This window comes from Colossoma macropomum, unplaced genomic scaffold (assembly GCF_904425465.1).
Source record: "Colossoma macropomum unplaced genomic scaffold, Colossoma_macropomum, whole genome shotgun sequence".
In the NCBI taxonomy this organism is placed as follows: domain Eukaryota; kingdom Metazoa; phylum Chordata; class Actinopteri; order Characiformes; family Serrasalmidae; genus Colossoma; species Colossoma macropomum.
In genome coordinates, this window is record NW_023494785.1 from 17372247 (window position 1) to 17396966 (window position 24720).

At 38.4% G+C, this 24720-nt stretch overlaps 1 protein-coding gene across 3 annotated transcripts in view; it reads right to left on the reverse strand.

Annotated features, from left to right (window-relative positions):
• The window catches only part of ulk4 (unc-51 like kinase 4), a 119705-nt gene that overhangs the window by 58911 nt on the left and 36074 nt on the right, over nt 1–24720 (reverse strand). For all 3 annotated transcript variants that reach the window (XM_036585318.1, XM_036585300.1, XM_036585308.1), the window contains 9 exons: nt 23859–23986; nt 11729–11862; nt 11036–11157; nt 5974–6030; nt 5753–5804; nt 5412–5506; nt 2291–2342; nt 1719–1887; nt 1487–1579 (listed from right to left, as the gene is read on the reverse strand). In XM_036585318.1, the coding sequence (XP_036441211.1) occupies nt 1487–1579; nt 1719–1887; nt 2291–2342; nt 5412–5506; nt 5753–5804; nt 5974–6030; nt 11036–11157; nt 11729–11862; nt 23859–23986 (902 nt within the window). The remainder of the gene's footprint in view (nt 1–1486; nt 1580–1718; nt 1888–2290; nt 2343–5411; nt 5507–5752; nt 5805–5973; nt 6031–11035; nt 11158–11728; nt 11863–23858; nt 23987–24720) is intronic.

The following is a 24720-nucleotide window of genomic DNA, read 5'->3' on the forward strand; positions in this document are numbered from 1 at the left end:
ATAAGGGAAAAACACACATACACACGCCTCATGCCCATGTTCACACAGTGACTGCCCATCACTGCTTTAGTTCACAAAGAGGGAGGTGGGAAAAAGGAAAGGGGGGGGGTCAAGGGAAATAATAAGCATGAAGACTATATAAGACAGACTATGAAAGACACAATACTACACAGTACAGAGTTAAGACCTGTTAACATCCGTAAACAATCCAACACTGACAGATTAAACAATGATGTCACCTACATGTGTAATACCACATTTTTTTCTCTCAACAGTGATGTAGCTTGTCATAATTTAATGTCTTTTCTATTTTTATTTCATATTTGTTGTCAAAGCAACAACACAGAGATGTGCTTTAGCTGCGGTCTTGTGTAGCAGTACTAAAGCCACAATATTAGTGCACTTCTTGCCTGACCTACTTCCCAAACTACTGGATCAATAATCTAATAAAACCACATCCACACACACAAGGGAGGCTTGGCTACATGAAAAATGCCCCAGTCCGAAGCACACTCATTGTTTCTAATATATGATAATGTGAAACAACTTCCCCTGAAACATTTTCAGTAAATATTCAATATTTAATGTTTTCTGCAAACACAGTATCAGCAGATAGATGTAACAGGGTTTTAACAACTTTTTTGTAACTGCGAAAAACACTCCACTATGCCTAATAATTAAACCACGGGTCTTCAGTGTCAGCCCTGAAGGCCCAAAGCATAACACAGCCCAGCACTTTTCCTGCTCTAACACACCTGATTCAGCTCATCAGCTAATTATCAAGCACTTTACTAGCTGAATCAACTGTGCTACAGGCCTCCTGGCCTAAAACAGGAAAATTCTCTTGATGGGAAACTATCCTTTCTTCCTAGATCAAAAACTCATGGCTAGCCATAAAATCAATTGTTACCAACGATAAAGAGCAAACATATGGCCGGTTTAATGAATGTGCTGTTATAAGAATTATATTATTATTATTATTATTATTATTATTATTATTCTTATCATCATCATCATCATCATCATCATTATTATGTACACTCTCAGTAAAAAGGTTTTAAATTGTGCCAAAAAGGTTCTATGACTTAAAAATAGTGGAACCCTTTTTGGTGCTATATAGAACCATTTTTAAAACGTTCTTTAAACAGCCATATACAACAGGTTTTCAATCACAGAGAAAAAACATTTTACTATGTAAAGAACTATATGTGCATTCAAATGGCTCTAAGTTGTGATTGTTATATAACCATTTACTGAGGAACTGATGGATCACTTTTTAAGGGTATAGGGATGCACAATGATAGCGGAATCGTATCGGTATCAGCAGAGCTGGGCTATTGTGCTAACATGTCTGCATTTCATTCATTTTACTGCATTTGTATATGATATGTACATGAAAAATATTGGATGCTGACATCACAATTCCCACATTGGTGCATTCATTATATTATCATTATTATTAGTAGTATTATTACTGGGGATTTACCTGTTGACAGGCGTGCTGTGTTCAGTTAGAGACCCCAGGAGTTTGAGAGCATAGACAGGTACTGGGTCAGGTTCCAGAAGTAGAGACTCGTACCTGAAGATCAGAGCAGCCACTAGCCTTAATGATGCTAACAGTAACAAAGCCACTCGTTAGAAATATGATAATGATGATTATGCCTATTACTATTATTGTTGTTGTTTTTAAAGAAATAGATGGCAGAGATGTGTCTCACTGAGGCAGGAGGTCCTCTGTAATGAGAGTCTGCAGGCGTGTGTTTGAGGAGCTGCCCTCTCTATCCCACGCTCCTCGTTTCTCTCTCTCTCCTTCTTCCACCGCCTCCTGGCTCAGCAACAGCAGGGTTATCTCTGACAGCACCCGCAAACTCACGATACGCCATTCCACTGGTACACACACACACACACACACACACACACACATACACAAACATAAACAACAAACAAAAACAGAGATGAGGTTAATTTTTGCAAGCAGATGTTACAGACTTGTAAACATAAACATTCAGCATCCAAAAGTGCACATTTTGCCAGTAACAAACACAACATACATGTATTTATAAACTGGAACATCAGCAGAAGAAAAGCCCGGTGCCTTTAAGACTTAGGTAATGCATTTACAGCATCCAGAAAATAAGACACAAAGATGTGCACTAATCTAAACCCATTTGAAACAAACCATCACAGTTATTCTTTGGCTAAAAATGAATAGAGCACTGCAGAATCAGGCCTGTACATGTAATGAGTTACTCTTCTGCCTGTCTATTGAACTAGCAGCAATGCAACTCACCATTCTTACTGAATGCCAAAGATGCCAACGGCGGCAGGATCGTATCCACAACCTTGGAGAGTGAAAAAGCAGTACATTATTCACAAACCAAGAAACCCTCATCTGTATAGGCTAACATAATTCATATTCGCAGTCATCTACACTACACACACACACACTGACAAAAGTGAGAGAACTCAGGAGAGCTCCAATTTGCATGGAAATGTGATGTCAGCTCTGCCACTTTGATCATGGAGAGTCCATTACAACAAAAGGCCTTACGCCAGCTCTTTTGAAAATTACAATTGTGTTTTATGATTATTACCAAGTAGAATCATCTCCATAGAAACAAATGCTGCATACAGGTGGCTTAATGTGGATAGCTATGGGCATCTTTCCAACAAAGGATTTCATTCTGACACTCAAAGTGAGACGAATCCTGAGAAAATACATTACACAAAGGTTATCTTTTTATGCTTTTACATGCCTATTGTCTGCCATTTATATTATGTTATTCAAATGTAGAGTACATACACTAGATCTGAAGTATGTCTTTCATGTCTCTGTGTATGCAAAAGTGCATGATGTGTAAAGAATGTGGGTTCAGCTATAACTTTCGTCAGTAGTAAAGATTTTGAATCTCTTATTCCGTAGGGAAAATGTAATATGATGTGTGCCATGTATTTAAAACATGCAAAATCTCAGTAACTTCTCACGGATGTACAGTAAAGTATTTTGAGGCATATGGCAAACTTTTGTCTATAACCTTCATACTCATCAGTGTCTTTGCCGTGTCCCAAATCACACACACTTCTTTGTGCAGGCGTGCGTGAGTGCATTCACGGAGAGCCAGCCTTGACAATAGGGAATAGGATCTAATGACTTCTGGCGAACTGTAATTAAGGTGCCTTCTCCTATTACAGAGTATCAGAGGGCTGCCTCCTCTCAAAGCTTCCTGATGCATTGCTTCTACCCAAAGCACGTCAATACTCATTAAAAAAGCCCCAGACAGGCACACAAACATACATACACTCACATGCGCGCACACACACTGCTGGCCTTGCAGTGTGGCGAGTGATTTCCTGTTGCTGAGAGTTAGTGAGAACAATAGTAGTGGGCAGTGTGAAAGCTTGGCCTCAGTTTGAGCTCTCTCAGCCATGAAGATGTGCTGTCTGGACATGGACGGTGCCCTGACTGCACTCATGTGGAGCTCAAAATGATTCAATTTGCTGCTTTGTCCTGGTACTAATTCAGAACTACTCCCTATAAGGAACATATAGATGACAGCAAAGTATGCAGTCTGACTCCTACAGTACTATTTTACTCATTATTTATGTGCAAAGCAGTAAATCCTGTCTTACTGTGTGATAATGAAAGAAAATGAGTTGTATACTACCTCTTTCCTAAAATGAGGGGGTCTGGTTGTGGTGTATACCTTACCAGTACTATTATAGGAAAAGTCTACGATGATTGCATCCCAGTTGTGCTGGTATGTACCGTACAGATGAGATATTCTGAACAGGAGAGTAAATAAATACCTTCCTCACAGTGCTCAGAGAAGAGGACAGCATAGTAAGTCTAAACAAGTAGGCACACCAGCAATTACTTGTAAATGCAACAGACAGGAATTAAATTACCTAGAAGCTTGTTGTTTGTTTATGTGCCTGGTCATATTAAGCACAATTCATCATATATCATTCGAAAGACTACATTCTTGTTTTCCTGTAGCCTTCCATGGAAATGTAATGTCTTTTGCCTGCCTCTAAAATGTCATTTTGAGTTCTGGCTACGTTGCTGTGCTTCAGCAGGTGGAAAAAAAAATAATATTAACCTATAATATCATGTTTCCACCAAGTCCTTTTGAAAATGTTTGGCTTGCTCAGAGACCATTCCTGATTTCACATTAAGTCACAGTACTGAAGAAAACTGGCTTATGATTTCCTATACAGTCATTGCTAAACAGCACAACGCTGTGTTTCCTTTGCAAAAAGGCCAAGAAAACAACCACAGGGGAGACAGTGTGGGAGAAAACAGGACAGGAAGGATAAGGACATGGAAAAGGAGGAGAGACAATATAAGATAGCACAAACAGCAAAAATAGCATTTTAATAGAATCACGACATGACAGCAAAGAAGTGAATTTGTGCCTTTGTCATATTCTAATGCAGCTTTGGGCTGATAAAGCACTATTCTAATTAGAGAATTACTGTGAGAGTTCCATCTGGACAGACTGGATTAGAGTTCTGACAGAGAACATAAACATTGTGGTTCTTCATAGTATGGACATAGGTTAAAACCATCATCATCTTTAACTGCTTAGTCCAGACAGGGTCGCGGAAGCAGTTGGGAGAGCAGAGAATCCCAAACGACCCTGTCCCCTACAACTTCCTCCAGCTCATTCTGAGGGACCCTGAGCTGCTCCCAGGCCAACTTGGAGATGTAATCCCTCCAGCGGGTCCTAGGAGGACCCCAAGGTCTCGTACCAGTAGGCCATTCCTGGTAAACCCCACCAGGAAGCATCCAGGGGGCATCCTGATCAGATGCCTGAACCACCTCAACTGGCTCCTCTCAAAGCGGAGGAGCAGCGGCTCTACATTGAGCTCCTCCCAGATGACTGAGCTCCTCACCCTATCAAGTGTGTAGCCCACCACTCTGCAAAGAAAGCTTATTTCTGCCAATTGTATTTGCGATCTCATTCTTTAGGTCATTTCCAACAGCTCATGACCATAGGTGAGGGTCGGGATGTAGACTAACTGGTAAACAGAGAGCTTTGCCTTATGCCTCAGCTCCCTCTTCACCACTACAGTCCGGTACAGTGACCGCATTAGTGCTGCCACCTGTCCCAGCTTCCGGCCAATCTCACGATCCCTAGGTTAGAACCATTTTTCTTATTTAAAACAAAGAATCAAGTAAGTATAGTGATGCACTGACATCTTGATACTGAATTTGTTTCCTATTAATAATATTTCTATTTAGTAATACTTTTTTTTTGCTTAGGGCTAGATTTATAAAGACTATTAGCATGTTTGTGTGTGTTACTTGTGAAAATCAGCATATTAACAAGGTGTGCCGTACATGGCCATCTAGCTCGCAGTTACTGGTTTGTCTGCTGCAATTGCTGTGCGTCAGGCTGAGTACTCACTGTGCAGTGGTGTGTGCTCAGAAGAGCTGGATGCTGGGAAACAGCCTCTACTGCAGATAGTGTGTTCCTGATCAATTCCTCAGATGCTGCTTGCCCTGTTCATGAGAAGAGACAAGCTTTGGGTGGGTCAAGTACTGGACAACACTCTCGGATAGATTTCTTTGAAGCAACTGACAGATTTTTATGATGTTTTTTATTCTACTTATTATTCAATTCCACATACCGAAAGATATACTATGTTGGAGATACAAATTTGACATCTTTTATGAAGAAAGTGACAAATGTATAAAATGAATGGTCAAATTATACTATTACTATTATATTTCAGAGGAAAAACGTACCTACAGCACTTCCCAAGCTGGTCTCATTGGAGTCAATAGATGTAATGTGATTCTTCCCAAAAGTAAAAGAGACAGTGATGTTATAACAATCAAGCATGACAATCAACTCACTCTCTAACACTGAGCTACATGAGAACAAGAGAGAACATTTAGAAGATGACATCTCTTTAATGCATCTGTTTCAACAAGATTATTTGAACTGAAGTGATATAGCCACTCACCAGCAGTGCTCCGAATTTAATGAGAAACTCCTCATTCACCACCTGAGGCCTGAAAACCTGCCAAACCAATCGAATGAGATTAGACAGCGGCCCACTTTAAATGACTCCTTATTATTTCCCAACACTTAGAGTGTTCTCACTGTGAGTAAAGCCTGGGTTCCTCAGACAGCATAAGCAGTTCTAGCCAACTAACTAATCTAGTGTTGCCTAGTGTTGATTTTCATTCAACTTTATCCAGACACAGCCCACTGTACCATAGCAATTTGTACTGTTTCATTAAAGATAGTTGATACAGCACATTAAACTATTAGTATAAACCTCTGAAGTTGTGTCGTCATTCTGTAGTCGGAGTCATGCCCGTATTAGAAACTCCAGGTCTAAGTCGTTTTTCTATGAGAAATAGAATCATGCTATCATGCCATGTGGTGAACAAAGGTTCCAAATCGGACATCTTTTCCAATCCAGACACTGTTCCTCCATATATATTACGTTAAGGTTATTAAAGAGCTAAAATATGTATATTACTACATGTATGCTAACAATGCTGCACACTGAATTGACATTATAAGACTAGCAACCTCACCAAAATACCATGTGCGAACCAGAAAGCTGCATCAATTAAGCTAGTCAAGTTGCTCTGGCAGTATTAGCCTACAGTTTTAGTAGCTGATGTTTGTAATGGTGCTCATAGCAGACTATTACTATTAACCATCATTACCACTATTACTCTAAAGCTTAATAGTCAACTTACTTTCAGCCAACATCATTTCAGTTTGCAAGAGTGTTAGCTTGTCTGTAGTATGTGTAGCTTTATTTGTATTTTGACTGCTTAACGACCTAATAATTCAAGGATCCAGTGAAAAAGTTTGGGGGGCACAACGGACAAAACGTACAGGGTTTAGAACATTTTTGTTTACCACCAGCCACGACTGCAGCAATTTTCAAAAACTCTATTGATTCGCAGCAAATCTGCTTAGAGGTCTTAATATGGTAAGACGGCCAAATTATTTTTAGAATTTATTTACTTATTGTTCCCAAACAGAGAATCTAGGCTCAAGCTGTTATATAAGTCACTTATAGAGCTAGTAGATTTCACAGCAATGACCATTCTGCTTATCTCTACGGTCTCTGTGTGGAACACTTGTCTAACAGTCATAAGGAGTCAAGAACACTGTTAATAAAGTCTCATGGTGCTGTCAGCTAACAGTCAGCATGCTTTTTTTCACAACCTTCCAGATGCTCGAGTGCAGCAGAAAGCTCAGGTGAGGGAGGAGTGCATCAGAACTGGAAGTCTGCTGTGAGAGGTAGGGCTGAGGCAGCTCAGGCGTGTTCGTTCAGTAGCGTGACCATGATAGAGCGGGAGCGGTCATGGCCACTGAGGGGAGTGAGAGGTCAAGCTCGTCAGTAAGAGATTGAAGCTTTGTGCTGTGTGAGTCACAGTGCAGCTGACCTGCAGTATGACCTGAGTGACTGATGAATGTTCTGAGTGTGTGCTGTCAACACTGCAACAGGCCACAGAGATGATGGGAGACAGATGAGACCGGACTGAGGGCCCTTGACATGAATGTATGTATGGATACATGCACATGCACACACGCACACACATTCACAAACAGAGTGGTTTATAAAACACATACTATTCTTAATGTCAGTCTACTGACACTGAATCTACTGCGTTGATTATCCTTTTAAACAAAAGATCTTATCATCTCTCAACATTAAACAATACTTAAGAAGTAATTAAAGAAGATCAAAGCAGACTGAAGTAGTCATACAAACACTAGAATCTGCAAGCCTCTAGTCTAGCTAAACACAACCCTAGTTCATGCATGCTAGTATTATGATTTGTGGTAGGCTTAGCCAATAAGGAAGACACCTTGAAGAAAGACACAAGCCACACTGAATGACTTTGTTTCCATCTTAGTGATTCAATTATACAGAAAAAACAGTAGAATTTCCCTTAAATGATAACCTGCAAAAAAGCTTTAATGTGCATTTTTAATGTGTAGGGGTTTCTAACAGCTCATTCAATTTTAATATCCACTTATCATGACAAATTCAATTCAGTTCACTTCTATTTATACTGCTTTTTATAACAGATGTTGATACAAAGCACCTTTACAGAAATCTGTGTCTAAATCACTAATGAGCAGACTTAGGGCAATAGTGGCAGGAAGGAATAATTTTTGTACAATACTGTGCAAATGTCAGAGGTCACCCTTAATTTATTTAATTAATTTAATCAGCTTCTAAGACTGAGTTTTGACAGTGTGGAAAAATATCCCTGCAGATTTCTTTGAAAAACTGAAAGCAAGTCTCCTAAAAAGAATGGAGTGGACATACTAAATACTGAAAAAATCTTATATATATAGTTGATGAGGCTTCTGTGCAATTTTCTGTTACACAAGTTTTCTGCCTTTTTCCTAAACCTAAAAATGAATACATTGTACTTAATGGATGATTTGGCTAGAAATTAAATAAATGAGGGGTATTCTCTGACTTTTGCACAGTACCGTCTATTTTAGTCTATACTATTAACTACTGCTGTTATTAGGCTTATGTTATAAGAGAATACATTTCTATTATATTTTATTATCGATTTAAGCTCTAATCATGATATATTGATTTACCAGTATGATGTACCGCCCCCACCCCCTATCCATCTCACACACACACACACACACACACACACACACACACACACACACACACACACACACACATTGTTCTAAACCGCATATGATGCCACAGAACTCTGTGTGTGCATTACGAGCTCAGCTTCAGGGCATATGAAGCCAACAAAGCCTTCGAGATAGAGAGCAGCACCAACTCCTGTTGGCACTACTGGCCATGCCCTCCAGCAAATTCTTTAATATCAGTCAATCAACACATGCATTCCACTCTAATGCACAGGCCACTTGTGCACACATACATGTACACATGTTGCAAATGTACAGAACACATTAAAAGAGCAAACTATTATTACCCATGGCAGTTCTCCTGTAATGTTCGCCATCTTAATGTAACCTCCTCAAATGAGCTAATGGCAGTGGAACCATCAGAGCGACAAGCTATTACTCCCAAAATGAGACCACTCAATTTGCCACTGCTGATGGAGGTTGAGTCTCCATGGCAAATCAGGACCAAATGGAGAAGGGTATTTAATCAGCAGCTAGGTCTCATCGACTCAGCTTAGTGACAAACATCTCACAGGGTGAGAGAAAGATCCCTTCTTATTAATTTCAGCACAATTGAGTGTGTCAGCAGTAAATCCAATTTCGCACCAATGGGTAACTGACAATAATCTGTGCGTGTGTGCACACAAGTGTGGCTGCAGGGAGAGAGCAATTTGAGAAAAGATCAACCTTTAATGCATCATTTCACTCTGACATGCTCACACATCTCTCCTTGACACTGCACTCCATGGTTACAGGCAATGAAAAGAAGCCGGATATTAAAGATCTCTCTTTTATTGCCTCTGCAGATGAAGATGTGAAATTGAAGTGTAGGTTTTCTTTTTTGCTTCTTTCACCCAAGTTCATCTGTCAGGTTGTTTTGTGTTTTTAAAGCACAGTATATATGACAAAAGTTTACGTGAAATTTGTTCACAAACCCCTCCTTTGTGCAGGAGCAGAACCATATCCTTATGTTTGTCACGTGACTGAGATATTTACCTGAGACCAAATTTTGCTGCACAACACAACATAATCAGATCTAAAAGATTATTAAAATGACCCTACTTAGGATAAAAAACAGTACCTCTACATAGCCCACAACATAAGCTGTGGTCCTTTCCCGAGGTGGGGATAACAGCATTCTGTTGGCCAGTATGTCATGTTTTTATGCCACTGATATTAACAAAATGACTTTTTATGACCACTGGCATATGCCAGGGGAACATGCCAATCATGAGTGGAAAGTTGCTGATTGTTCCCATTTCTAATACAAATAATGAACATAATCATTATTCTTTAAGTCATATGTAAAACAAGGCATGTAAACATTTAACACATTTAACATGCTGTTGACTCTGTGGCACATCTGGGACCCACAGCATTTTATGGTTTCCCTACACATAATATTTCCACACATAATATTTGTGAGTTTACATAAAAAATGCATAATTCATTTTATGGTTCTCATTTTCCAACCTTACTTTATGCCTTATGAAGAAAAGAGGCTGATATTTTTAAATGAGCTGTTTGTTCAGCTGTCCTATATTGTGCCTCATTCAAAAAACAGTCAGAGCTGAAAAACTCTTTATACCTTCAATGTGAATGGGTGGGGCTAATCTGCTGCAGGCTGAACGGATAGAATGGATAAATAGATTTTAAATGCATTGGTTTTTGTGACATCACAACAATTCAAAATGCTTTTGCAGCTCAATTTATGTATAAGGACTGCATGGACTAGGGAGTGAAGTCCATTTTCCACAATATGGGCCCTTTAAGTTTTGAATACAACTTCTGAAATATGAAGTATGCTATATGTAATTAATTCACCAACAACTTTGTTTAGCAGCTAACTAGCTTGCAGTATGTATAACTACAGTCTCGCAGTGTAAATATCTAGGCAATATTCCTAAATACGTAGCCAGCTAAGCTAATTAAAAAAAAAAAGTGAGTTGCGGTCTAAGCATTCTGTAGATGTCACAGGCACATTCCAGCTCAAGTAAAGTATGCTAGCATAGAGTGGAACATGCCACTGATTTCTAAACTATTAGCGAATCATGTGGTTTTTTCAGCAGAAAAAGATTATAGGCAGACAAAGTTGGTTTGTTTTGGTCACAATAACAGGGAATGAAGGAGGTTATCATGTTCAGCCAGATTGTTATGACATATCTTGGAAGTTTATTCTGAATATATTTTGCACATGAATATATGAGAGAGAGCAACAGAACTTTTGTAAAATATTAAGCCTTTGCTTAATTTTTTTTAATATTAAAGTTACAAATGTTTTTATTTCTTTCTCCTATAAAGTTACCATTTCAGAGATATGAGGTTTTGTTATGACAGCAATTATACACAGGTGCCCGCAGCTAGAACCCAACACTAACACCCACCTGTGAGGTAAGTAAGTGCAGTACCACAGCCATCATGGGGAGACTTTGCTTGAGCTGGCGAGTCTGGGCTGTTGAAGGGTGCTTCCTTCCCACAATGCTTCCTAATGCTGACAGGATGTCATCTACAGAAAGCCCAGAGAGAGAAAGTAAGAGAGAGAGAGATTGAGAGATTATAAAATACCAATTCTGATTAATAACAAACTAACAGAAAACCTAAAAACTAAGTAATGTGCTCCTCAAAATGCCTTCCAATTGGCGCAGGTTTCACAGACTTGTAGAACAGGTAGCCCATGTCCACTGCATCAGGACTAAACTTTTCTGTGGAAGGACATGAACCCGTCCAGGGATAGCAGTGCTGATCTACAAATGAAACTTCAGGAACAGGTCGATATGTGACCCCTCCCGTGCCCAAATTCAATCAGAAAGGTAATTAAAAAGAGAGGAGGATCAAATTAGACACCAAAGCCATTGACGCTCATTCTCATCACTCCTGTCCCATTCTCCTTGACTCGTTTACTTCTATTCTTTCGCTCCTTTCCTCTCAATTATCTCATTTTCATTCCCCCTGCTTCCTTCTTTTTCACCCCTTCTAGCTCCCCTTCCATTCCTCTGCTTTTACCCCCCACTACCACCACCAATATCCCTACCTTCCTGTCTTTCTCTCTCTTTTTGGGTGTAATGTGATTGATTTACCCAGGATGGCTGGCAGCTCTCGCACGGTGTGACGGATGAATAGGGCCAGGCATTTTGACAGGTATTCATTGCCGCTTTGTTGCTCCTTCCCTGGCGTGGCCTTTCGGATGTCTCTCTCAATGTACATCACCAGCCTGAGCGAGAGAGAGGCCAGAAAGACATTATTATTCAGCTCTGAGACACACAGCACGGGAATGATGCTAGCAAACACAGAGAAGATGCATTTCATCAATTACACTTCATGCCTGGAGAGGGAATGAGACTGAAAGGAAATAGTGTTGATTCCGCAGCAATGCCTAGAAGAAAATATTGTATTTTGTTTTCTGTAAAGTATTTGTAAACTTGTAATGCAAAAAAAGATGTGACTAGATGTGAATATCATGCCATTCATTTAATCTTTTTGGTACATCTGTATTTTGGAACAACATAACACTTTTAATCTTACAGACCCACTTTTGGTGAACATTTGGTGCCTTTTACAATTTTATTAGTTACATTAGGGAATGACAAAGTCATACTTGGCTCACTTGACTCTTTTGAGTCAGTATATATAAATGAGCACAAAAACAGATGTAAGTAAAAAATGCAAGCATCTTGAGTAAAACCACCAATCAATGGAAGGCAAAAAACAGAGAGGAAAAACAACCTCATGCTTCAGTATAGGGGGTCAGTCTTGGAAACCGGCCAACTCAGCATTTTTGGTGGTGAGACTAAAGACAGCCATGGTACAATGACTTTATAAGTGCACAGATATTATATGTTATTTAATGTTTTTTCTTCAAAAATATCTTTAGACCGCAACATGATGAAACAATTTTTTGTCCCAGTGCTTAAACAGGGACACTAAAAAGTGCAACTAACCATTTGCAAAATAACTACTGACATGCCCCCGCAGCCAATCACAATCATCTCTAAGTGCTATTTCTACAGTCAAAACTACTAAGAATAAACCTTCAGTGAGAATGGGAGTGGCAATAAATTAGTCAGAATTGTTAGACTACTAGAGGTGTAAAAGTGTTGTGGGGAAGTTTGTAATTCAGAGACACTCTGTTTCTGTTTTACTCTTGAAGCTGGAAAAATTTAAGATTAAACTATGTGAAACACCACACCCACAGCTCAGTGGCAAAACTAGTAACACGCATACTTATGCTGGCTCTCAGGTAAGATAAACATTATCTGGTTTGCTGTATTTAATTTTTTTTAATGTGATTCTAATGATAATTTTACAGAATAATGTTGAGATCGGCTAGCCAAGCTAGTGTTTCATAACTTAGCTGCCGACATTTAGTTTGATAAATTAGTCAGATTAAATGAGATTGCACAGTGCTCACATCATCTATGATTACATTCTATACAAGGATAAATATTAATGCACTTGTATGTAATCATCTGTATTACTTCACTGAAGTTTGCTAAAAGACCTTGTGTACAAAAAAACAGTCCTCAGCATATAACGCTGCTGGTTAGCTCCAGCATCAGTTTTAGCATTAGCTCATCTGAAGAGGTAGCTTCCACTGCTTTAATCAGTGAGATAGATTTTGACAAGAAAATCTACCACTTTAATGCCTGATGAGTTTTTTGCATTAAATTAACCATTATTTATAGTGTTAATTCTCAAATATTTATGTCTGTGTGTTGTAAAGCCAGTTCATGTTTTAATAATGAATAATGTACTCCTGTACTGTTGAACATTTTCCTTTGTGCTGCAGAGGTTTTTAGTCTGATAGCAGTGTTATGGATGCTACCAAGTGATCTGGGCTGTACGTTTGACAGATGCATCAACAGCAACTAAGAGTGGTGGGACTTGCCAAAATCAATTAATGTCTTACTTTTTGTTTTCTAATATTAAGTGCATAAGCATCCAACTCCTAACTTCAGGAATGCACTGTCAACATTGTCATCAATCAGTGATCCTCCCAGGCTAGAAATATTGGATATGTTCTGAGGGAACTGTCAATGCTGATGCCTTATCTGTTACCACAAGATGAGGACTTGAAACACTACACAAGCGAGAAGGAAATCTATGGCACTAAACTACTGGCTGTCCAGACATTTTAAAACTACATCCCCGTTTCCAGAAAAGTTGGGACACTGTGCAAAATGTAAATAAAAACAAAATGCAGTAATGTGCAAATCATTTAAACCTGACATTTTATTAAAAGTAGTACAAAGACAACACATTAAATATTGAAACTGAAAAATTGTATTGTTTTTTTTTTAAATATATGCCCATTTTAAATTTGGACATCAGCAACATGTCACAAAAAAGTTGAGACGGGGGCAACAAAAGACTAATAAAACATCTCACAACTAATTAGGTTAATTAGCACCTGGTCAGTAACATAATTGGGTATAAAAAGATCATCCCAGAGAGGCTGAGTCTTTCAGAAGTAAAGATGGGGAATGTTCACTACACTGTGAAAGACTGCGCAGTCAAATAGTGCAATAATTCAAGAAGTGTTCCTCAACATAAAATAAGAAAGAATTCATCATCTATGGTATATAATATCATTAAAACATTCAGATAACCCAGAGAAATCTCTGTATGCAAGGGGCAAGGCCAAAAAACAATATTGGCTAGCTGTGATCTTCAGGCCCTCAGGCAGCACTGCATTAAAAACAGACACAATTTTGTAGTGGAAATCACTACAAAAACAATGGGCTGAGGATCCACAAATGCAAGTTAAAACTCTACCATGCAAAAACGAAAATACATATAAACAGGATTCAGAAACGCTGCCGCATTCTTTAAGCTTATTTAAGCTTATTTTACATGGATGGAGGTGAAATGGAAAAGTGCCCTATGGTCAGACAAATCAAAATTTTAAATTCTTTTTGGAAACCGTGGACAGCACGTCCTCCAGGCTAAAGAATAGAGGGACCATACAGCTTGTTATCAGCGCACAGTTCAAAAGCCAGCATATGTGATGTGTACAAGTTTTGGAGCTACATATGCTGCCATCCAAATGACGTCTTTTTCAGGGAAAAAGAGGAGGTTAAAAGAAGAGGTGTTGAAACACAGTGGTAAACATGGCCCCGTCCGAACTTTTCTGAAATGTGTTGCTGGCATCAAATTCAAAATGGGCATACATTTTTCAAAAACAATACAATTTCTGTTTTAAGATTTGATATTTTGTCTTTGTATTATTTTAAATGAAATATATAGCACGTGGCATTCTGTCTTTTTTTTGTGGTTGTACAAAATAAATGAGATCTAACCGACTAAACTACTGGCTGTCCACAAGCAATAAAATTGCATGTATTTGAAATCATAAAGCAACTGAAATCATTCATATACAGCTTCACGCAACTGGAATTATACCATGACCAAAATCAGGATTTTCACAAATTTAAGAAAGGTGTATATTCATCCATATAGTTAACACAGTCACATATGCACACAGTTGTATAATTTCATTGCTCTTTATGTGTTTGAAATAATTGTTTTCCAGTTTCTTCATTTGTGTGTTCCTACCAGGGGTGTTGGGTTCTGGGGAGGAAAAGAATGTCAGAAGCAATCTGCTGCTGACTGACTGCTCTGCCTCTCTCACTTTTCTGCAGGAAGGTGAGAGTGTCAGAGGGTGAGAGTGTGCAGAGCGAAACTGGGAGAATCATAGCTCCACAGCTGACAGTCTGCTGCAGCCTTGGGGCTCATGCTTATTAAGAGGCACTGTTAATTAGCTTGTTTCCAACCAGTACAGCACAGTTCAACGCAATCACTGCCTTAACTTCTCCCTGCCAGACACAGATTCACACTCTCTCTCTCACACACACATACACACGTGTACATGCACATACACATACACACACACAGTGCTCTGCTGAGGCGCATCTCTCAAATTAGACACAGATGAAAAAGCAAACAGGGAGAAAATTGCACAGAGCAACTCCAGCATCATTGAGTAGTGCACCCAGCAATAATACCGGAGCTGAAAGTAAAGCTGCATTAGAACAGGAGGACTGGAGGGACTAAGCAGAGCAGGCGAGATTAGCAGAGCTGTGACTGAGGAATTAAGCACTTATCCAACACACAGAGTCAAAAAGAATGTCAGGAGAAGTGTTCAAACCACTGGGATAAAAATCATGATCACTGAGAGTAAAGAGTACCATGACAACAATATAAAAATCACAATGAAATCAATGACAGACAAAATACCTGTTACCCTATTTACTAAAAGACAGCATATTCAACAGAACCACAAACTAAATATTAAATAGGAATTCTGCTCATTTTCCAAAATTTCTGAATAATTCCATCATTGAAAACATCATTCAGAGCAGTTAAATGTAGAGAAACCTACCGTCTCAGAACCAGGGGTCACAATGAATACAACACAAATATAGCCATTTTATTTACTATTCAAAATGACCACTGAACTCCTGAGTTTTTAAATGTAATATTGATAATAGCAAAACGGTGTTATGTTTTCTATGGGGACTATTTTGCCATGAAACACCCTGCAAGTACCTCTCCACTGTGAATGAAGCAGCACATTTGCAACTATTTTATGTAATAACTTTGTGTGACGTAGCTTTTAGAGGCATTAAATGCTTCAGATGTTTCGCTCCTATCACCTCAACTGTGAATAATCCTGACTCTCCAAGTTTCTCTTGACTGGAGCATTTTACACCAAACCACTCTGAAAGATTTGGTTTACATCTTAACCATTTCATTATGCAGGTTCCCCTTTAAGTAGCCTTTACTGAATCTGTAAATGCTATCTAGCACTCTGCTTCTAAGACATGCACAACATATTTTCATTTTATTTGTGTGTCTGCTAACCTTATAGGGGTTTTTTGTGCATTGATTTTGTGTGCCTTGAGTCCTAATGTGTTACAATGCCACAGCCAAATTAGATGATCACTCAGAGACTTCCAAGTGATTTCAGTGTAGAACTAAAATGCACTTTTTCACAATTATGCGAGAAACAACAAGTATTTTTGGTGCAGATTCAATCTCCTCAAAAAGCACAGCACTGTCAACATCAAAACACACTGTTCACCTGTACAAAAGAAGACTTTCTGATTGTACCGTGTAATGTGTTGCTTTCTTCTTTCCAAGATAAACACACGTGTTCAATTCATGCTGAAAAATAGCAACAAAAGAAGCTTAATAGGTTACTGCAAAAAGATGAACTTCTACAGTGAATGTGAAGTGAACATGAAAAATAACATTCTGATTAACTTGTGTTACACACTTCTATAACTTTAGGATTAACACTGCAGTCCATGCAGTTACTGAATAATAATAAGCCTGGAGATGTAATAAGACTGAGATTTTAAGGGGTTAACTTATAATAAGTGCAACGTAAGGGCCAGTCAGTCATCTCAGTCGCCTTAAAACAAAATCGCACACGGACAGTTTTCCATTAAAAGAGAAATGTGGTGAAATCAAAAATGTAAAATACTTTACTTTGATGATCATCTTTGCTATAGGATGGGAAGTCACAGTCTACTAATTTTCATTTTTTTTCTTCAGCAGAACTGTTCTCCAGGGGTCAGGCAGTGCAGTGCTCTTGTCTAATTTAAAAGCTGCTTTAAAGTAATGCTCCTCTTTTATAATCTAGGGTGCAATGCAAGGAGAAAGTGTGCTTAGGTGTGTAATTCACCTGATTGAGTCAAGTTCAAAGGAATAATTCCAGCACTTTCTCAGGGCTCATAAAATTACAAGAGTGTCTATGTATTTCTGTAGACTATATTGGAAGAGTAATACAATGGCCATGGCTAATCTCATTTGTACAGATGTCAATCAATGACATAGACTCTCAATGTTTGAGAGACAAAATTATTGAAGCTCTAGAATAAAGTTAAACCAGTTCTAATTAATTTTTGCCTTAAATAGCCTCTCCTTTTCCATGGTTACGACTGGAACCGCTCTTCTGTTTCTAAACATTTTACGTAGTTTAATTAGAGCAAAATCATGGCTAACAAGCACTTAACTGATATGCTTCAGTCACCTGGCCAGCGTTCAGCTATACATATGAAGCCTTCAGTACAAAGATTTTAACTGCAGCCAAGATTCAAAATCAACTGTAGTTTACTTCGCTCTACCTTGATACTGGCCTTTGTAATACTGATGCAGAATGCTACAATATGCAAATAAGCTAACTAATCACAAAAATCCACATCACAGATCCAGATGACTAGTTTGGTGTTTCAATCAATTCAATCAGTTTTTCCACCAAAAATAAATAATTTTAGTCAAAATAATGCAGACCAAACACCAAACTTTTACATTATTGATTTACCAATGCATTTTTTTTGTATATTGCAAGGTGTGTGTGTATATATATATAGATATATATATATATATATATATATATATATATATATATATATATATATATATATATATATATATATATATATATATAGAGAGAGAGAGAGAGAGGGAGAGAGATATATGTATACACACACGCACGCACGTACATACACCTTGTAAAATGTATAGGTAGTACTTTCTCCATATCATGCATCCTTATGGAGCGATACAAAACATGGAGAATCTTGTGGGTAAAACACTGAACCATACATGATCCTGATAAAACCGTCTTACCTGTCTAGCATGACTGTTTTCAATAACCTGCCACGTATAAGGCAGTATCATGTCATCAATACCATCCTTATCCTTAGGGTTCAGGTGATGTGCTACTGTTTGACACTCTTGCAGAGCACAACACTGCTGTCATTCGTATAGTGACCCAGATTAAGCTAGCAAGTTATTTATGAGGGCATCACTGACTCAAAGCCATGCCACAGGTGCACCGAATGAGCTGTTGATGAAATTTCCTCCTCCCTAATAGCCATTTAACTCACAGAATGCTTGCCAACATCTTTCCACTTTTACTATCATATTGGAGGCAAGCGACAGCATGAAAATCCAATGGATACTATGGTAACTTTAAAATCCATTTATTCCAACATGTCAGGATCAAGCAGGCCCTTATTAGTCGGACATAGCCAGGAGGCTGATATGTCACCTGAGGAAGAATGGAAATGAGGAGAGAGAACAGTGACTTTCACAGTAAATTACTTTCACTGGGTGCCAGACTACATGCAGGCAGCCTTACATGTGAGGAGCTGTAATTAGAATGTTAAAGGAGTTCTGGTACTGACTCAAAGCAAAGATTGATGGAAAGGCCTGACTGATGTTTCAGCATCTACAGGGCAGACAGAAGGGTTATCATTCTGCAGACATTCAGCTGATTAGGAGGAGTGACCACTGAAATAGTGGGGCTTTCTATAACCAAGGACAAACCAGCAACTTGGAGTGCAGAGACAAATTTTTTTGCTACTTTCACTTGTGAGTTAAGGGTCTGTATGTGGGTCAACATTTCATATCTTTACCCTTACAGCTACATAACTTGCAAATTAGTTTCAGAGTAGAGTTTCAGTAGTTTATTAAAATTAACTACTACAAACCTCAATTCCAAAAAAGCTGGGACAGTATGTGAAAGGCCAAAAATAACACAAGGCAGTAATTAGTAAATTCTATTTGACTTGTATTAAACTGCAAACTGCAAAAACACAACATTTGATGTTTTACTTGAATTAAGTTTGTTTCAATTTGTGCAGGAGCATGTTTACCACTGCGTTACATCACCTTCCCTTTTAACAACACTTAATAATAATTTGGGAACTGAACACTGATCCAGTTTTAAGAGTGTAATTTTTTTGCCATCCTTTACTTGTACAAGTATGTACAGTTGTGCAACCACATGGGGCCTTCATTGTCATATTTTGCACTTCATTATGCTCCACACATTTTCAATGGGAGGTCTGAACTGTCTTGCACCTGCACACTCTGATTACGCCGCCTTGCTGTTCTAACATGTGCAGATTGTGGCTTGGCATTGTCATGTTGAAAACTGGATGGATGTCTGTCTAAAAGGCATCAGATCTTACTCCAATATATATATGTGTGCTGTGAAAAGGTATTTGCCCCTTCCAAATTTCTTCTATTTTTGCACATCTGTCACACTTGAATGCTTCAGATAATCAAACTACTCTTAATATTAGACAAAGACAAACAATTCTGCTAAGAATAGTGGGCCTAAATTCCTTCACAGTGATGTAAAAGACTCATTGCAAGGTATTGCAAATGTTGACTGCAGTTGTTACTGTCAAAGGGTAGCACAACCAGTTATTAGGTTTAGGGGCAATTACAATTTTCACATCATTGATATAGGTTTGGAATAAATCTTTATCTTCAATAAACGAAATGATAATTTAAAAGCTGCATTCTGTGTTTATTCTTGTTGTCTTTATCTAAAAAATAAGATGGATAATCTGAAACAAATTAGCAAAAATAGAAGAAACAGGTGAGAGGCAAATAAATACATACATATCCTTATACACACACACACACACACACACACACACACACACACACACACACACACGTGTATACATACATACATACATATATATATATACACATACATACATGTGGAGAACATAATGTCCATTATTTCAGCAAACAACCTGAAAGGTTGACTGGTCAGATCACAAGACACGTTTCCACAGTGCATCAGTCCATTTCAGATGAGCTCAAGCCCCTTCAGCATTTCTGGCTGTTGTTGACATGTGGCTTCCACAGTGTGTAGTACACTTGCATTTGTTGACACAGTGACAAATGATGTTTATTGACTACAGTTTGTCAAAGTAATTCCAAGCCCATGTAATGATTACCATCACAGAAGCATGTCATTTTTTTAATGCAGTCTGAGGGGTCATGGGCATTCAGTTGTGGTTTTCAACCTTAACCTTTACACAGATTTCTCCAGATTCTTTGGATCTTTTTGTCATATTACGTGTCATTGTTTTTAAACTGTTGGATTATTCGTTGATGCATATATTGTCAATGTGGCAAGCCGTGACCCATCCCTGCTCATAAAAGACTAGGCCTTTCATGATTGCATCACCTGTTTAAGATGTTTCTTAAAAATTTCACAACATTCATCGTCTTAAATTGCCTCTGTCCCAATTTTTTTGGAATGTGTTGCAGGCATCAATTTCAGAAGTATCAATAAAGTTTATCAGATAACACATTAAATAGCTTGTCTTTGTATTATTTTCATTTGTATACAGGTATATTTTTGTATACAGCTCAAATCACCGTTTTCTGATTATATTTGCATTTCACATACTGCCCCAACTTTTTTGGAACTGAAGTTTGTAATAATAAGGCATTTAAGGGACTGATGTTTCAGCTGGCCTACTTTTCCATAACCACTGCAAACGGTAAGACAAAACAATTCAAGCCCTTATTTCTAAAGGCTTTGTAATAAACTAATCACTCAAATATAAACCTAGGCAGATAACGGAAAATGGTCACTGGAGAGTTTTAGACTTTTGTACTGATTTAGAATGCACACACACACACACACACACACACACACACACACACACACACACACACACACACAACGCCTCTTTTTTTCGGCCCTCTTCTAAAAGCCCAGAGAAGACCAGTTTTACAGCACAGACAGTGCTTCTTCCATTTTCCCAGACAGTGTACAAGTTAAAAGCATCTCCTCATTTGGTTTTAAGTACACTCCTTGTGTCTGCATGGAGCAGAGAGACGCTGGGCGCAGTGCGTCCGGATTGACGTGTCTGCAGAAGGGCTGCGGTGCCTGTCAGCGGCAGCTTCGTGCGGCCGACACTGCAGAGCTAATTAGGGAACTGTTTATGAGAGCGGCGAGGAAGCTGCTCGCACTGTGGGAGATAGAGAGTAGGGTCAGCTCTGACACACTGCACCAGGGGAACACTTGTAAGAGTGTGTGAGAAAGAGAGAAAGAGAGAGAAAAGGAGAGAGGGAGAGGATAAGGAGAGAGAGAGAGCGAAAGAGAGAAAGAGAGAGAGACATAGATGAGGGTGAGTGGAAGCAAGAAAGGAGAACATAAAGAGGCATCCAATAGGGAGATGGAACTGGATCACTGTGGACTCCACGCCTGTTTGAACATCATTGCTGACGGTGATGACATATTGTATTTATAAGATAGGACTGAGGCCAATTAGGGTCTTCAACATAAATGAGCTCTCGACCAATTAATTATACATGAATTATGAAAAAGAGGCTGTTTATGATTATTTAAACAATGTAGAAACAAGGAGATCATTCCAATACAAGACAGAGAATGTAATTTTGGCAAAAACGGGTTGAAGTAAAGTAGGTTATATTCAACCATGGGCTCTGTATTCTGGTCTCATTATGGAATTCAACGCAATCATGGTTCCCTCAAGCTGGTTAAAAGGAACCACTTGAGTGACAGTATTCACTATGGAGAACAATACAACTTAAAATTACAAGCATAGAAAAGGGCTCGTCAAGTCCAGAGAAAGGACCAGCGCTGCTAAAACTGTTCTTAACCAAACATGACAAACCAACTTGACGATATCAGAGTGAGGAGATTGGGAAATAAGAAGAAAATTAACCTGATCTATTTTCAAGCAGCTTGCTGATGACTCTGATAACTCTTACTGTGCAAACCATCATCATCCTCATCCATTCTCACCAGGTAGCCATCAATTTCTCAAAACAGCAGACTCTTCCTTTTAACTTTCACCTAAACTATTTTTTCCCCAAAGGTACAAAGGAACAATACATTAATGATATATAAAACTTGGATACAGTTTCTCTGGGTACTTGATTATGTTGTATAAAACCACAGATAAAGGGGAGAAATCTCAAACAGCCAAAGAGATAATTCTTAAAATTCACACTAAAGCAGTTCATTCATTATTCATACTATTCTTTTTTGAATACACACTGATGTGTGTATTTGGGGCGCTACTTCTTTGAAAACTGGTGTACTGCTGATCTACTGTTAATGAATACCTTCATCTGTAGGTTACAAGAGACAAGCAGAAAAAGCATCAAGGCAATAATCAGAGAGATTATTTCTAATTTAAGAGACTTGCTGCAATAGCCATTGTAAAGCAGTTTTTTAAAAAAAATGTTACACTAAAAGTTCCTCTGAATACTACTACAACAATAACAGCTACAGCTTCTACTACTACTACTACTACTACTACTAATAATAATAATAATAACAATAAATAATATTAACAATAATGATAACAACAACAACAGCAATAATTATTCTACTCTAGTGGTGTCACAGTGCAAAAATGTGACAGAGTGGAGTGACAATACTTCATAGAGAACAGATATTCTAATTATGCCACTGAATGCAAATGCATTTATTGCACTCCAAAGTTCGCAAACCACCAATCAACAACTCAGTACAGCAGGTTCATTAGTAAACTGTGCAACAAAATGGACACGGTCATCATTTTTCTTCATTTGGTTTTGCTCAAAATATAATCAGAATATTGAATCATGAACTATCGAGATTTGAATCAAACTGTGGGCAGAGTCTTTCACTACATTCCATTCTATACACATAGCACCTTTCTTAACCTAAAGATCAACTGAGAAATTGCAACATCTATCTGTTACAAGGAGGCAGAGAGAGGGAGGCAGAGCTGTGCAAAGGTAGATAGATTTTCTCATGATATGACATATCTGTACTCTTGCTGGAATAGCCAGCAGATCAAACACTGTGACATAACACTATGGCTGCTGCTATATGAAATGTGATTCTACATAAAAAATCTGCCTGTATCAGTTTCTGTGGGGATTTCCTCTGATAAAACAAGCAGAAATGCCTTAAACAAACCTCTGGTTACTCTCTTTATGCGATTTTCTAACTATCTTACAACATCCATCTAGAAAAAAAGGTTTCTGAAATCTAAACGATCAGATAATCTGGACAGACTAAATCCAGTAAGTGAGGCAGTTTTTGTAACAAGAGGTACAGTAATTCAAATGAAACTATAGGTGTAAAATAAGCAAAGTATAGTAGACACACTGGGCCTCATTCACCAACTTGTTCTTAGGTAATTCTGCTGTTCAAGAACATGTCATGAATCTAACATAGACTTTTTCTTAGGACCTTACTCAAGAACAAAGAAAAAAAAAAACTTAAGCAGGTACTGTTATTCTGTTCATTTATGCCAAAACACACAATACTGGAAACACAAAGCAGAAGCATCTTCCCATTTCTTCCAGTGTACATTTTGTTTATCATATGAAGGGTTAAATGACTGGATTAGTGTGGTTTACCTGGAGCTGCAGCACAGCAGTAGCATCTCCCTGTTATTCATGAGAACCTGCAGCAGCACCAGGAAGGCCTTGGCTCGAATGACAGAGGAAGGACTCTCCAGAGAACGGATTATCTTCACAACAAAGTCCTGCAAAGAGAGCCATTCAACTGTTAGCTCAGCTTCATTATAACACACTGCCATTTGTAAAGGCTGGGAGTCTCTGGACACTTAGGCAAGTGTAAATCTCCTATTGTTTGACAGTAATTTGACAGGTGCTATCACTAACACTGTAAGGTGCTGGAGGGGATTGAAAAGTCCCCCAAACTGCACTTGACATAAAACAGAGGTTAATAAGCTAATGAGTTCCACAGCATTTAGTGGGCAGCAAATTAGGAAGAATTGATTAAGTTCCTCTATCTGCATAATTGGGGAGAATGGTCAAAGGGAAAACAATCCGAAACATTGCGATTAAATACGGCATAAGAACGGGAGTTAATTAATTTCAAAAGCGTCAACTCCCTGCATGAATTGTAATTACATCAACAGTATTTCCAAGCTGCACTCGGAGACTGTTGCACATCCTTACCCAATTAGCTGTGTTGCCCAGTGCTTCATTGAAATTTAAATTCTATGCGAGACAATGCATGAATAAACACGTGGTGCTCTGGACTTCTATTTGTCAGGGGAATTAGGGATAGAAATCTATAGCAGTTTATAATTGGTGCAGAGGTGATGCCGTAAGTTTCATGCTCTCAAAATACGTTTTTTTTAATCCTGAGTCAAATTGGAAATTTACATGCAAATGTATGCAAGTCAAATAAAATTACCATTGGTAATCATGGACAGCCTTGAAGGCAGTATATCATAGCATTAAAATCAAT